Below are 16,869 nucleotides of genomic sequence, written 5' to 3' on the forward strand. Positions count from 1 at the left end.
CACGGGGGAAACTAGTCTTTCCAGTGACTGGCTCATCCTTTATTGTTCGGGAAAGCCTTTTATACTTTTGGTTGTACATAGAGATCAATGGATAATACAAAATTATGCAGCATCAGCAGCCCTGACTCTTATCGAGACCAGGCTTTCTCTCTGCATACCTAGCTGTATACACAAGTCTTAGGTGATTTACATCATCTTCTGGCCAGGAGGCCAATTAACATTTTACGGCCCTTTTCTGATAAGGGTCTGTCAACCAGAAAACTTATTTGCCCTTAAAAGTGTTGTTCTTCCCAAAGTCTGGTGCCACTCTCAGAAAGCACTAATTAAGGTCACATTCTTACATAGCAAAGACACAACGATTTATAACAAAGAAAGAGGAGTACAGTGATTTATAACAAAGAGAAAGTTTACTAACTCAAAAGCCTAGTGTTGCTAACATCAAAACTACTATATTCCTTTTTCTATATCCCAATTACATTGATTAATATCCTCCAGGTGCCTAAAAGATGAAGAATATGGAGGTCTGGCAGCAGTCATTGACTCAACAGTGAAACCCATCACCAGTATAATTTTTAGCTTTTTAGGAAAGGCTCTATATCTTTAAGATGCTTTAAGCCTCGTGCCTCTCGCAGTTGGGGGCCGTAAACAATCACAAGTGTAGTTAAACCTGTCAGGCAAGTTAGAGAGCCATCAAAGGGGTTTGAGCTGAAACACTCCTTTTATTTGCAGGAGACTGTCAATTGGAGCTCTAAGTTAACTTTTTCCAGAGAAAGGTGGTGGGGAATAGCCCCCTGTTATGTCAAAAGAGTGGAAAGCACAGTACAATAAAGCAGGCAGACTCTGGTTTTGGGGGGTAGATGTTCAAGAAAATTCAGCGAGGCTCCCTTAAGGCCCGAATCGCCTTTGCCTGTCGGACCCCTTAACCTCCTGACCTTTGCCATGGGCGGGACTCCTCGTGCTGGCTCCCGGCACAGAAGATAGAGCTTTCTTTTTAGGATAGGACCCTGTCATGCTTCTCTGATCCACCACCGAGTCAGAGCAAACTTCTATGATATCCAGGGCATTCAAATACTGAGGGCAGGGAGCTTGGTCATCTAGACACTGAAATTTAAAAAATGACAGCCTTTCTTCATGTAATGATGCTGTTCATTCTCCCTGTGCAGATTCTCCTCTCTTTCCTGACTCCTGGTGGCAACAGGCTTCGCAACCAGATTTGTGAAGTTTTAGACACAGACCTCATTAGGCAGCAGGCTGAGCACAGTGCTGTTGACATCCAAGGCCTGGCCAACTACGTCATCAGTACCATGGGAAAGCTGTGCGCCCCTGTGCGAGATGACGACATCCGAGAGTTGAAAGCTACCAGCAACATCGTGGAGGTGCTGAGGTTAGTGCTGGCTGCTTGCATTTTCTTAAGGTACCTATGAGTGCATTCAGAAGGGAAATGTGGGAATTGAGGGGCACAGAATAGTAACTGGTCTCCCAAAGGAACTCTTAACCCTAGGGGAAAAACTGACTAAGCAAGGGGTCAATCATTTATTGTGTGCGTGGAACTTTCACATAGAATGAGCAAACAAGGGTGTTAGTTGGCAGTGCTGGGCCCTAGAGATGCAGTGATGAAAGGAGCAGATATGATCTCTGACCCCAGGGAGTTTACAATTTAATGAGGAGACAACCCTGAACAAGGAATTACAGTTGTGATAAAGCTCTGTGGGAAGGGAAGTAGAGAGGATTAATAGGGACCCCAGCAGAGGCACCTAATCTCGTCAAGGATACAGGAAGCTTTGATTAGGTAGGGTATTGGAGCTGCTTTGACACGTAAACCTTGAATTCTTAGTGATTTAACCACTAAAAGTTTGTTTCTCACTCATGCCACAGTCTGAGTCAGGGATTTTTGGTCAGGCAGCCTTCCAAGCACCAGTCAGGGACCCAGGCTCCTTCTCTCCTTGGCTCCACCCAGGTCTTTGGAGTCCTTTACATTCAGCTGGTGAATGGGGAAGAGATCATGAGGAAGGCATGCTGCTGCTGTTTAGTCGCTCAGCGGTGTCTGACTCTTCTGCGACCCCATGAACTGTAGCCCACCAGGCTGTTCTGTCCATGGGATTTTCCAGGCAAGATTACTGGAGTGGGTAGCCATTCCCTTCTCTAGGTGATCTTCCCAATCCAAGGATTGAACCCACTGAGCCACCTGGGAAGCCCTGAGGAAGACCTATTAAATGTTTAACCACCTCGCCCCAGAAATGACATATTCCACTGACTGTGCCTAGTCCTGTGGTCCCACATAGATTGAAGTGGGTCTAGGCAATGTGATTGCTGTGTGGAATCACATTTCCCAGCCACACATCCACACTGCAGAAAGGGAAATGGACCTTTGGTGGTTGGTTAGCTAACTCTGCTACAGCTTCCCTAAGGAAGTGAGGTATACAGTAAGATCATAAAGACTCTAGTTTGGCTGTGATCCCAGAGGAAAGAGGAGTCTACAGTACTTTTTGCCACTGAGACAAATTCTCCTCCCCAACCCCTTTTGTGTGTGTGTGTGTGAATACAGCCACATAGAGAATTAAATTTCATGTAATAGTATTGGAAAGGGAAGGGGAGGAAACTGGTTTGCATATAGCAAGTTCCTTACTTTCTGACTTTGAGAAAGTTGACAATTTCTCAAGTCACACTTTCTTCATCTGTAAAATGGGTTGTAAATATCCTTAAGAGTTGTGCTCAGCTTTGGCAGGTTGAGATTCTTCAGCTATGGAATCCTTGCTTTGAATGATCTTATTACCCATGTGTGATAATCAAATCTGTGGCATTCATCTTGCTCATATATTGAGCACTTAGTGGTTGGTACTGTCCCTGCATTTCTAATATGCTATCTCATTGACTCTTCACAACATCTCTCCAAGGTTGATCTTGTCCCTTTCTTTCACAGGTGAGGAAACTAAGGCTCAGAGAGATTGAGTAACTTGTTCCTGGCCACAGAGCTGGTCAGTTGTGAAGCTCTAATTGAACACAGGGCTGCCCAACTCTGAAATGCAGTGTTTTCCCTGGTGCTTCACTGTCCTGTCCTTTTCTTTTTTCTTATTTCCTTAGGAATAGAAACAGGGTATACTATATTCAGACTCCTTAAAATTTCAGGGACTTTCAAATGAAAATTCCTTCTTGAATCTTTTTTTATCTCATTGTTAAGACTCATTGTTTATACTTCTTAGTGTCTGTCAGTCTATGGCTGAATGTAATGAATCAGTTGGAAGTATATTTGCTAAAGCAAATACTCTTGAGATCTCTGGAAGAATACATTTGGAATGCATGTGTAATGCCTTTTATGAAACGTGTCCTTGTCAAAGTGATTGGAATTTCAAAACCATTTTGGAGATGTTTATCTTTTTCCAGCCTGTAAAATAAATAATAGTTAGTGAATTTCAGATGATTTTCTTGATTACCTGTGTAACTATTTTAACTCTGAAATTTTTAGACAAATATTTCATGTCCTGGACCTCATGAAAATGGACATGGTGAATTTTACAATTCGGAGTCTCAGACCACATCTTCAGCGCCAGTTGGTAGATTATGAGAGAACCAAGTTCCAAGAAATTTTAGAAGAAACTCCAAGTAAGTAAACTATGTGTGGATATATATTGAAATGGGGTGAAATATGGCATTTTGGTTTTTGATATCTTAAATAGTATTACTAAAGGCTTTTGGCATTTCTGTTCAACATCTTTTTGACTTCTAAAATTAATATCACAAACTTACAGCTGTTAACTTTGACCCCAGGAACTGCGCTAAGCACTACTCTTTATGCATTAAAAAAAAAGAAACATTTATTAACCACCTGCTGTGTCCCAGATACATCTTGGGTGCTGTAGATATGAACAAAAATAAAGTTGCAGCTCCCAAGGAGATGGCCGAGTAGGCATGACAGAAAAGCGTATGTGGTCAGATGTGTTATTTAGTGCTATGAATAAAAGTAGGATAAAGAAACAGACAGTAATGGGGCAGGAGTGAGGGTAAGAGGTTATTTTTTTTTTTTAGGTGAGGTGGACTGAGAGGCCTCTCAGAGAAGTAACATTTGAGCAGAGTTTGCAAAGGAATGAGGAAGGGCCATGTGAAGATGTGAGGGAAGAACATTCCAGCCAGAGAGAGCTGCAAGTACAAAGGCCTTGCAGTAGAAACTTGCTGTGTTTTGCACAAACACAGGGCAGACAGTGTGGCTGAAGTAAAGCAGGCAGGAAAGAGTGGTTACAGTTGAGGCCAAGAAGTAGACCGAGGCGGGTCCTATAGAGCCTTGTTAGGAAATAAGAGGAATTTGGATTTCAGTCCAAATGTGATGGGGAGTCATTGGAGAGCTTGAACAGGGACGCAGCATCTGCTTTTTATTTTTAAAACACTCTGGCTCCTGGGTAGAGAATAAATCATATGGGAGCAAGAAGGGAAACAGGGACACCAATTAGGTGGTATCACAGATGGCGGATGGTCCAAATGGTGGTGGTAGAACGTAGTGAGAAGACATCAGGTTCTGGTTGTATTTTGAAAATGGAGTAACAAGATTTGCTGCAAGTTGGATAAGGGAAAAATGAGAATGGAAGATGACTGAGCAACTCGATGAATAGTGATGCCTATTAGTGAGATGGGAGAGACCCAGGAAAGGAGGGTGGGAGATGGGATGAAGTCAGAGTTCAGTTTTGGACCTGTGAACTTTGAGATCTTGTTTGACATCAATATGAAGATACCGGAAGGGATTTAGGAATGAGATTGGAGTTGGGGGAATGGTGAGCACTGGGAGTGTACATCTAAAGCCATGGAACTGGATAGTAGCTGACGCATATAGAATGCTTACCATATTCTACACACTTTACCTGTTTTAACTGATTTAATCTTTATAAAAACTTTAGGAAATTACTTCCTATTTATGGATGAGGAAACTGAGACATAGAGAGGCTCAATAACTTGCCACCATAATACAACTTCAGAGTTGTAGAGCTGAGACTCACCCCAGAAGTCTGACTCCACACTCCTGTCCACTCCATGCTCTTATCCCAGGGTTACCCTGGGTGAAATTACCTAGACAGTGAGTGTAGATACTGAGTGGGCCTGACCTGGGACTTTGGCACATCTAGAGCTTAAGAAAAGGAGAAAGATCCAACAACAGAGACTGTGTAGCCAGAGAGGGGAAGAAAGACAGGAGAGGGTGGTGTCCTGCAGAACAAGTGAAGAGAAAGTGTTCAGTGATCAGCTGTGACAAGCGCTAAGTGGTCAAGAAAGATGAAGACCAAGGCTTGATTGTGGTATGAGACCGTATGAGGCTCCTTGGTAACTGTGATGGGAGCAGTTTCAGTGGACTAGTGGACATTAAAACCAGACCAGAAGCGGAGAGGAGGAAGTATGACCTCACTGAATCCTCACAGTTCCTCAGTGGGGGAGGTACTGTTCTCCCTTCATTCCACAGGTGAGGAAACCGAGATGCCAGATGTTGGACAGTTAGCAAGAGGCTAGCTCACTGGTTCTCTTATTAGCAAACCCTTGACAGCAGCATCTGGGCTTCAGTTGCAACCACAGTCTAAGTCTGGGTTAGGTGATACCCCCATGCCACCTTCCCCCTCGTGGACTGTGCTCTTCTGTCAAGATGGTCAATATGATAGCCTTATGTATACAGAGCCAAACACATGCCTCCTTTAGAGGGATTCCAGCAGACTGGAGCCTGTCCAGGGAAAAGGGCAGGGGCATGGAGGGTGACATGAGGAACAGTCAGTGAAGCTGGGCCCATAGTGCCTAGTACCAGGGAGACTCAGGTGGGCCATGAGCACTGCCTGCCCTGTGGTTAGTGATTCAGGGCTTTGGTTAAGTTCTGAAGAGCAGACTAGGACCCATGGGAGGGAAGTAGCCAACAGCCAGTTTAGCCTTTCCTAGCAGCTGGAGCTGCTCTTTTAACTTCAGAATGGACTTCCTGTCACTCATAGTAGCCCATGCTAGCTAACATTTTGTTTGCACACTTACTGTGTGCCAAGACCTTATTATGTGCCAAACACCTTACATTTATTAGCTTATAAACGCTTCACAAATCACCCTATGAGACTGTTATCACCTACTGTTTATAAAGGAAGAAATTGAGGTTAAAGGAAGAGATTGCTAGTGGGTGGAAGAGCCTAGATAACTCAGGCGTGTCTCTGCCCCAAAGTGTATGCATTCAACCACTATGCAAAACTGACTCTCTCCAAACAGTCTACCAACTGCTTTGGGAGTATTTGCAGAGAAAGTTCTAGCATTGAGTGGCAGATATGACTAGATGATGTCTAAGGATCCTTCTGCAACAAAAATTCTCTTGACTTTGGGGTTACATTGTTTTGACTTCAAAGCCAGAGAGGGATTATGGGAAATAGAACCCTACATCTACCCTGGATCTGAAACCTGAACTATTAATATGATAACCATGTTCTTAGCAGCATTTTCCTGAGACTCACTGGTTGGTTTCATTTCTGTCCCTGTGTGTTCATATACATGTGTACAAATGTCTCCATGTCTTGAGTCAAGATGGGCCTGTAATCTCTAACAAAACCCTTAATGTAGGGTTGAACTACAGTTTTGTTCATCTCAAATGATTTGTTTCTCTCCTTGAAATCCAGACTTAGTCACTTGTATTTCACTTGTACCTTTCACATTGACTTGGATATTTCCAGAGATTTAAGAATAGAATGAATCCAGCTGTGCAAATAGGTCATTATTGCCCAGCTCTAAATATGTTCCCAGAGAAATCAGGAGTCCAGGAAGCAGAGTGTATGTCAGCTGTTAATTATATCCTCAAGTCACGCTGCCAAAAGTCGGCCACTGTGCCCTGCTATCAAAATAAAAGTCTTACAGTACTGCACAGAAGTACAAAAGTGTTGGATGTATTTGTGTACATGATTTTTGTAAATAATTATTTGAAAAATCAATATTTAGAAGTACTCTGGGTTTCCTAGTTGACTCCCCAAAAGATTGTATTTTGCCAACAGAGAGATTTTATGTCATTTCCCTATTTAAAATACACTCAAGAAATCCTTACGCAGTGATTGGGTATGTGTCTTAAATGTCAGCAAAATAACCACATTAAATCCAACAACTAAATTATTTGTGGAAAGAATGGCACATAACCCCTAGGCCACAAGTAATTTTTCAGATACTCAGAAAGAAAAGGTTTTATTTAGATCATCTCTTATATCTGATAAAATGTTCTCAGGAACTTCATTTCATGTGATTCAGAAATCCTCATGGGACATAAATATTTTTCAAAAAATAAATGAAATTGCATTATGATTGTCTTTACCTGGCACCCAAGGCATTCGGGAAATATTTATTGAACATTGTAGAGATGAGCAAGCTCATGCTCAGCAGCAACCTGCCCAAAGATAGAGGCGCACAGCCGAGAAACAGCAAAGCTGGGACTGGAAACTAGGTCTCCCTGGCCAACCCAGGAGTAAACCAAGCTGCTGCCTTCATTCCTTTCTTTGGATTTTTCAATTTTGTGTTGTATCAGTTGAGTTATATCAGAGGCAACAGAAACTCACTGGCTGATTTAGCAGAAAAGGAAGTGAATGGAAGGAGAGGGCAGTTCACAGAAAAGCTAAACTTTCCTGAGACTGCACAAGGCCAGAAATCAGGATGGCATCAGGAATCTGGAGAGGAAAAAACAAGGGGAATTTCCCAGCTGCATCCTCAGATGGTTAATGTGCACTTCAACACGGACCATCCTTGAACGCTGTAATCATCATTCAGAGTCCCAGGAAAGAGTCTGATGGGCATATGACTCAGCCAGGCCAACTCCTGGGTAGGGAGGTTGCCTGGTCCTGGTCATGTGGCCTCTAATTAAATCCGCAAAAAGCACGGAGTGAAGGAAATGATTTCTCAAAATCAGTGCCAATAAAAGGGAAGGTGAGGTACAGCCAGGCATAAAAGAGTCGATGTCACGGATAAGCAGACTAGATTCTTCTAACTGAAAACTGGAATATTGGGTGTGAATGTTTTCCAGAATATTGAAAATAGGGGCCAGGCTAGCTCTCGGTCTTTGCAATTCTGAACAGGCACCATTCAGTAAACCAGGAGAATGGTGCAGAATACATGAATGGGAGTCCCTGGCATTGTCCAAACCTTTAGATAACCCCTATTTTCAATATTCTGGAATTTCAAAAGAGTTGGACATGACTGAGCATCTGAACACATGCTCACATACACAGAGCTGGCCTCATATGTACAGTAGGAAGTGTTCCCTCCTCTTGCTTTCTGAAAGTTTGCAAAAAACACCTTATATCTTTTAGTTTGATTTGCATACACTGTGTATATCAGTAAAAGGGAATGATATCTTCAGGTGTCAGGGATCAAATCAATTTGCCAATCTGAAGGAGACTATTTGAGTCAGTCCTTAAGCCCATGGTTAACTCCAGAGATAGGGAGTTAAAAAGGAAACCTGCCAGGTCTCATACTATATAGAGAGAGCAAAAGCTTTTTGAGAACCTACTAAGTGACAAGTACCACTGGGAAAATGTTTGATTAGTTTCCAAAGCAAGGTACAGTATTTAGTGTATGGTTGGTGCTCAGTTGTCTTTGAAGAAATTAATGGAGAGGCTTTTTTTCACATGGAAAACCAAGTACCAGTGCCTCCGAGGGTTGACCTTGCTCTTGGAGCTGCTCAGAGCAGTCAATATTCTTGCTTGTGGGAGTGAAATCTCAGCAGTGTGCGTGTGTGCTTAGCTGTGTCCAACTCTTTGGGGCCCGTGGACTGGGGCGCGCAAGGCTCTTCTGTCCATGGGATTATGCCAGCAAGAATGCTAGAGTGGGTTGCCATTTTTTCCTCCAGGGGATCTTCTCGACTCAGAGATAGAACCCATGTCTCCTGCTGCTCTTGCATTGGCAGGTGGATTTTCTTTACCACTGAGCCACCTGGGAAGCCCCTGAAATCTTAGCAGATCCCTTAGGGAAAATCCTTGTTTCCCTCTAAACTCTTGCTCTTTCTGCTTTACCAATTGTACTCACGCCTGGTTACATATAAGGATCACCTGGAGTGTTCAAACACAGATGCCTGAGCCCATCTCAGGCTGATTAAATCAAAATCTCCAAGAGCTGACACCCAAAATCTTTTTTGTTTTTTTTTTCTGTAAATTCCCAAGGTGATTGTACCATCAGCCAGGATTGAGAACCTCTGTGCTACACTGTTGCTTTTGTTTGAGATAACTAAATGGGCTTTTAAATGTGTCAGTTGTAAATGATTGCACTTGTATATAAATGCTTATTACTGCCACATTGTAATTATACCCGTGATGGTTTCCACTCTTACTCTCTGTTGGATCCCTTTTAAAGACTGTAAGTCTTTTATTTCTTTATAAACAAAACTGGGAAAACTAAGAACAACATTTGCCAACTGAAGAGAAGTAAAGTTGTGAAATTCTGGGGGTGGTATTGCTTTAGTATAGCAAATGGAGCTGTTCATAAATTACCCCTGTTTAAGGGTTGGGTCTGATGAATTTCAGGGTGACTGTTCTTTATTTCATTCTCTGGGTTTGTTTTTTTTTAAAATCTGCACCTATGTTCAGTCTGCATTTTTAAGCAATTGACACCTTATAAATTCTGCTGCTACTGCTAAGTCACTTCAGTCATGTCTGACTCTGTGCGACCCTATAGACGGCAGCCCACCAGGCTCCCCCATCCCTGGGATTCTCCAGGCAAGAACACTGGAGTGGGTTGCCATTGCCTTCTCCAATGCATGAAAGTGAAAAGTGAAAGTGAAGTCACTCAGTCGTGTCCGACTCTTAGCGACCCCATGGACTGCAGCCTACCAGGCTCCTCCATCCATGGGATTTTCCAGGCAAGAGTACTGGAGTGGGGTGCCATTGCCTTCTCCTTATAAATTCTACCAAATGCATATTTTTAAAATAAGAAATGTAGTCTATGGCACCCCACTCAGTACTCTTGCCTGGAAAAGCCCATGGATGGAGGAGCCTGGTAGGCTGCAGTCCATGGGGTCGCCAAGAGTCGGACACAACTGAGTGACTTCAGTTTCACTTTTCACTTTCATGCATTGGAGAAGGAAATGGCAACCCACTCCAGTGTTCTTGCCTGGCGAATCCCAGGGATGGGGGAGCCTGGTGGGCTGCCGTCTATGGGGTCACACAGAGTCGGACACGACTGAAGTGACTTAGCAGCAGTAGTCTAAAGAACAATTGATTTCTAGGGGTAAACCTTAGAACTGGGTCTGAAGTAAAAAAAAAAAAAAAGGTATTCATATTAGCATGTTGGGAAAGGCATACCTCTGATCAGATACTCCAAGGGGTCTGGAACCCAAAATGTCTAATCACCACTGCTTTTAATCTAGATAACTTCTCTGCACAAGACTCAAGGTCATGTGTGAGCTGGCCTGTCTGTCCATCTGATGCTATCTGCTGCAACTCTCTCCTCCCTTCCCCGCCTCTTTATGGACCAGCAGTACAGATTTGCTTGTAGCATCCAAACTGCCATGCTTTCCCATTATTCCGTCTGTCTGTGTGGCCTGTTCTCCTAGCCTGGAGTGACAGCTCTTCCCTCTATCTGCCTTGTGTCACTTATGGAGTTCTTCCTCTTAGAGTCCACCGTAGACTGCCTCTCCTCCCTCCACCCCACTGCGCCTTCGAGTACTCACTGTCTTCTGCTGTAACTGTGAGCTCACATGACTGTCTGCCCATCTGGACTGTAGGCCCCTTGAGGGCCGTGGCCATCTTACTGTTCATCGTGTGTGGAATGCACAAATGAAGGAGTCTATCAGCCGTAGGACAAGTGTGTGGCCTTTTCCCTTGCAGATGCTCTTGATCAAACTACAGAGTGGATAAAAGAATCTGTCCATGAAGAGTTACTTTCCCTTTCTGAGGCTACTTTAACGCCTGGGGCTGAAAACAACTCCAAGCCAAGCCTGAGCCCTACGTTGGTGCTAAATAATAGTTACTTGAAACTGTTACAGTGGGATTATCAGAAAAAAGAATTACCAGAGGTGAGTTTCCTCCCCCCACCCCCGCCTTTGGCTTCCCTCAAGTTTTCAATATTCTAATTCTTAAGTTCAAACAGTGTATCAGCTGGTCTGTCTGTGTTGCATGTGGTTTAATGACCTTAACTGGAATCAGATGAAAAATAGGGATTTGGATGTAACACTGCTGAATTTACATGTTCATGGTACTGAGCTAGCTTCCCTTTCTATTTTTACATCTTAAATATGCTAGACACTCATGACAGATGGAGCACGTCTTCAGGAACTGACAGAAAAGCTGAATCAACTGAAAATGATTGCCTGCCTGGCCCTTATCACCAATAACATGGTGGGTGCTCTTACAGAAGGCCTACCTGAGCTTGCAGTCAGACTAAAAAGGATTTCAGCTGTTCTACTTGAAGGCATGAACAAAGAGTGAGTTCCAGCATTTTTATCTGCTCTCCCTTGTATTCCAGCTCTGCATGTGTTTCAGAGAACATGAATAACCTTGGAAAATCTGGATGTGGTATTCAGGACCATGCTTTAGAGAAGCCTAGCTCATGCCTTCTTTTCCTAAAGTTTCTTTTCATGTCTCTGAAGGCTTAGATGTCCCTCACTGGTAGGGAGAGGTCTTTTCCATAACAGGTGCCAGGGTGAGTGTAGTGTTTCCACTTAGGATGGATGTGTGTACAAGATCTCCTTTGACAATGTTGTGGAAAAAACAAACAATACCTAGAAATTTGTCATGCTCAGGGTCTATCAGAGAGGCTTTCTGATTCAGTTATTCTGACTCCATCATTTTTCTGCAACGAAATGTTTACCAGCTTCACAGATCCAGCCTCTGTGAAGCCTACAGAAGTAGTGACATCTCTGTCCTTCAGAGATGTTTTACAAGTCAGTGAAAATTTTGTCTTTGCCAAATTCATTTCTCAGTGTCAAACCATCATTGAATACTAGAATCTCATTTCAATTTTGCATTATTGGGAATCCTGTCCAAGTCAGAAAATTTCTAATCCTGGCCAATGACCAGGTGTTTCCATTGGTCTCCTATATGTCAGCTCCTCTTGCTGACTGTCCTCTCAGGTGCTTTCAGGGACTTTACACCCAATACATCCAACATCCCATCTTCCTGCTTGTTATTCAGAGAGCACATGCATGACTTGATAAAATCCTAGAATCTTAAAAGCCAAACTAGCCCCAGTGATTCTGGCAATCCAGAGTTCTCATTTTGACCTAAAGCTCAGAGAGAATAGGATTTGCCTTGGGCTGTACTCCACGAAAAGGTCAAGCCAAGGCCTGAGCCCAAGCCTGACTGTCAAGTCCCTGCCCTTTCTACTGATCCTGGTGCTAACCTGCCAGGCTCTTTTTTTTCACATTCCAGAACCCAAGACCTATAAGGAAAAGAAACCTGCTCTGATTTTGCAGAAACCTGCTCTTGGCATTTCCCCACACTGGGTAACCATCATTTTCCAGGAATTCTAATTTATTAAGCCTTTAGTGAGTCCCCAGATACTGCTTAGTGTTAGCTGCTCAGTCGTGTCCAACTCTTTGCAACCCCATGGACTATAGCCCAACAGGCTCCTCTGTCCATTGAATTCTCCAGGCAAGATTACTGGAGTAGGTTGCCATTTTCTACTCCAGAAGATCTTCCTAACCAGGGACTGAACCCGCATCTCTGCATTTCTTGTATTGGCAGGCAGATTCTTTTACCACTGAGCCACCTGGGAAGCCCTCCAGTACTGCCTAAGTATTCATATGAAGCATATAGCAAAATGGTTACTAGAAGGACAGGCTTTTGGGTTAGACAAACCAGGGTTTAAATCCTAGCTGTGCTACTGACTTGTAATGTACCATTGAATAAGATCCTGAGTCGCTCTGAGTCTCATGGCCTCACTTGTAAGAAGGGATATAAAGATACCTACCTTAGAGTTATGGCAACTTAAGATGACATTTGAAAAGACCCTGATGCTGGGAGGGAATTGGGGGCAGGAGGAGAAGGGGATGACAGAGGATGAGATGGCGGGATGGCATCACTGACTCTATGGACATGAGTTTGGGTAAACTCCAGGAGCTGGTAATGGACAGGGAGGCTTAGTGTGCTATGGTTCATGGGGTTGAAAAGACTGAGCGACTGAACTGAACTGAAGATGACTCGTGTAGCATTTAGTGCAGGTGTGTGGCATGTGGAAAGTGCTTGATAAATGTTAGCTCTTAATAACTATTTAGTTGTTTGTTAAGTCATCTTCTCTATAGTTGTTCTGCTTATCTGATTATTTTGTGTTTTGTCTAATTCCTCTCACCACCATCCCCCCTTCTCTTACCTTTAATCCATTTTGCACAAAGTTGTCTTAAAGATCCTTTCTGAATAGCGAGATGCAATTTTCAATATCATTCACAATAGTGTGGACACAGCAAATGCTGCTTCCTGTTATACCTTTTTCATTACCTATTAAATAACCACCACTAACTACTTTTTACATCTTTCTGGACTGTATATATTTGGAACTATTGATCAGGTACTTGAAAGTAACAGTGGGAAAGAGTCTCTCATTTTTCATCATGATAGGTCAAGAGTTTTAGGTAATTTGTCTTTATGGTGTTGGCCTCTGAATGTCTTTATTTCTTGTTTTTGGCTGGTGTTAAAGGTTTCCCGCATTGGCATGGATAAATGAATTGTTTCTATTTTGTTTTCTAAGCACATTAAAAACAAAATCTATGACTGAATCCACTCAGGCCAGACGGTTTATTCTGTAAATTAAACAAATATTTTCTATCCTTTTCTGATAGCCCTGCCTGAAAATGGGGTTGCATATTTATTTTTAGGGACCTCATTTTTCTGTCTGTGCTTTTCATATTTCCTACAGAATTGAGTGGTTTTAAGCATTTAAAAGTCTGATGCATATAAAGCTTGGTGGTTGGGAGGAGTTGCCTATTTTCTAAGGTCATCCTAATAGGGGTAATTTTTGTCTGTATAAGAGAAAATTGGTAGACATTTGAAACAAGCTGGTATATTTTTTAAACAAAACAAAAACCTGCTGAATAAAAGCTGTCTCTGGTGGAATTATTGTTTCATATTTTGTAGGACCTTTAACTTGAAGGAAGTCCTGAATTCTATTGGCATTCAGACTTGTGTTGAGGTTAACAAGACCCTAATGGAGAGAGGTTTACCAACTTTAAATGCTGAGGTTCAAGCTAACCTTGTAGGCCAATTCTCAAGCATTGAAGAAGAAGACAATCCTATCTGGTCTTTAATTGGTGAGTCCTTATATTTTTATTGGTTTCTGCTTCAATGTCAATATGCTTTACCACGCTGGCTTTGGCTAATGTTAAGTATCAGTCAAATTTTAGTCTTAAACAGATTACCTGCTTCTCTTGGTGAATAAATATTGAAAATATGAAGAAAGCATTAATATTTTCAAAGGTTTGGGACTCACTGCTGCTTATGTGTGTATATGTAGTGGAGTGGGGGGATGTTTCAGGGTCTTCTACCTTACTACCCAGCTGATAGGGTTTTTGAAGAAAATAACATCATGCTGCCATCATTTTAAATTCCTAGATCAATACAGCAATCCAAACCAGATGGCAGTATGTTCACAGAAAGTAGACACATGCTCTGATGGAAGCTAACCTGTGTGAGCTGAGGCCCCTTGCTTGATCAGGCTTAGAAAGACTAAAAGTTAAAAGGCCCATAGAACTGAGAGGCATAGTGGGGGGATTTTTTTTTCCCTGCTTGATTGCTAAGAAAATAAATATCTCAGGATCAAATTGTGTTGGTGAGTTGGGGAAATGCAGAATGTATCAGGACTTTTTCCTGTTACCTGTGACAGATAATTTAAAACTCTAAAGTGGCTTCCCAGGTGGCTCAGTGGTAAAGAATCCGCCTGTCAAGCAGGAGACCTGGGTTTGATCCCTGGTTCTGGGAGATTCCCTGGAGAAGGAAATGGCTATCCACTCCAGTATTCTTGCCTGGGAAATCCCATGGACAGAGTATCCTGACGGGCTACAGTCCATGGGGTCACAAAGAGTCAGACATGGCTTAGTGACTAAACAACAAGGTGGCTTAAGCAGGAAGGGACTGTATTTGCTCATATCACAGAAAAGAGCAGTTGGGGGGGGGGGATTGGCTGCTGGTACAGCTTAATCAGAGTTCAGGTGATGTCTTGGCACTGTTTCCCTCTTGTGGTCCCTCAGTGCTGCCTTCCTCTGGGATGGCTGTCTCTAAAATAGTCTCTTCCCAATATAACAAGATGACTTCCACTCCAGCCTGCATCTTTCCATATTTAAATCAAGCCCCCCCCCCAAAAAAAATTCAGTTTCCCTCCCCTCTTAGCTCAAACTATGACCCTAGAATTGAATCCCATTAGCTCCAATTGGTGGTCACATCCCATTTTTGGTGGCCAGAGTGGAAGAAACTTAACCCTAAGACATGTGTTCAGCTCCTGGAAACAAAGTGAGTCAGCTTTACCTGAACACCTGATCTGAAACTAGGGAAGCAATTGTTTTCCCCAGACAGAATCAGGGTGCTGTGGCCATAAGAAGAGGATGGGGTGACGTGGGAGACAAAGCAAGTGTCAGCTGCAGTGGGAGAGGGACAGATGGAGGAAAGAGTGTGGAATTTGAATATCCAAACATTCCAGGAGGAATCTGCAAGTTTTCAAAGCACCGCACTGACTTCTCTAGGAACACAAACACTGGTTATTATTTAGCTGAGATTCTTAAAGGGTGTCTTTCAACCTGATCCCTGGGGACATGGGATGCTGGTAATCTAAGCCACCCAGGCCACTGAAGGGCTCTGGTGCGCAGCACGTGGGCTTCGAGGGGTGGCAGGGAGGACAGTCACACACACAGCCTAACCTCAGCTGCCTGTGGCCGAGCCCTGCCCGTCATGACCGTCACTGCTGACAAGCGTGTCACAGCCTGTCACCTCCGGCGGTACAGCCAGCACTTGGGCCATGGTGTTTCTCGGAGGAGGAGGGGCAGGCTGTCAGCCATCTCTGCCTCATACCAGGAGACCCTCGCTATTGCACGGGTCTCATGAGGAGGATGGGATGCATCTTTGCTCACAGCAATTTCCCCAGACCATGGGGGGTGGGGCCCAGAGATGACCTTTAATAGATATCTGAGGGGATGACAGAGGATGAGATGGCTGGATGGCATCACTGACTCGATGGACATGAGTCTGAGTGAACTCCGGGAGTTGGTGATGGACAGGGAGGTCTGGCATGCTGTGATTCATGGGGTCGCAAAGAGTTGGACACACCTGAGCGACTGAACTGAACTGAGGTGTCAGTCACAGATTGGCACTTGCCATCTACCTAAGGATTAAATCATGTGCTGCTGCAGCTGCTCACCTCCAACACCCCCTGAAAGGAGTTCAGGATGGAGAATAGAAAAGAGGCACTCTGTGCTCGGGGGAAAACTGGCAGGATAGGTCTTCATGTAGTTAGATATTCTCCGGAGCTTTTTATGAGCCCAATTCACATATCTCCTCTTATCTGGGAAAACACTAAAATCCTTCGTAGTGATGACTGTTTCTCGTGACTAGCAGAAGCTTCACGAGACTAGCAGAAACCTTTTGTAAAATGTGTTTTTTATTGCATGTATTCTCCCTTCACCAAAATCACATATATACTGTCCCTTTCCCCTATGACTTTGGAACAGTCTCTCAGAGCTATCTGAGGTGCTGTCTCCCAGGCTGCAGTCCTCATATTGCCTCAAATAAAACTCAATTTGCAACTCTCACATTGTGCATTTTTTTTAAGTCAGCAGTGGAGTGGATGAATGAATGCATGGAGACTTGGAGCAGTCAAGTATCTCTCACCTGAGGCCATATAACCAGCAGGTCTCAGGGTAGGGAGTCTTCCTGTCTCACTCACCTTCTCATCTGCTCTGATGGGTACTCCAGTCAGAGCTGGAGC

At 43.5% G+C, this 16,869-nt stretch overlaps 1 protein-coding gene across 1 annotated transcript in view; it reads left to right on the forward strand.

The window, feature by feature from the left end:
- Positions 1–16,869, forward strand: part of TCP11L2 (t-complex 11 like 2) — a 41,796-nt gene that overhangs the window by 19,851 nt on the left and 5,076 nt on the right. The window contains exons 5-9 of the mRNA XM_004006693.5: positions 1,164–1,384; positions 3,464–3,600; positions 10,791–10,978; positions 11,205–11,386; positions 14,034–14,206. Coding sequence (XP_004006742.1) covers positions 1,164–1,384; positions 3,464–3,600; positions 10,791–10,978; positions 11,205–11,386; positions 14,034–14,206 — 901 coding nt within the window. The remainder of the gene's footprint in view (positions 1–1,163; positions 1,385–3,463; positions 3,601–10,790; positions 10,979–11,204; positions 11,387–14,033; positions 14,207–16,869) is intronic.

The sequence above is a fragment of the Ovis aries genome, chromosome 3, assembly GCF_016772045.2.
Source record: "Ovis aries strain OAR_USU_Benz2616 breed Rambouillet chromosome 3, ARS-UI_Ramb_v3.0, whole genome shotgun sequence".
NCBI classification, from domain to species: Eukaryota; Metazoa; Chordata; class Mammalia; order Artiodactyla; family Bovidae; genus Ovis; species Ovis aries.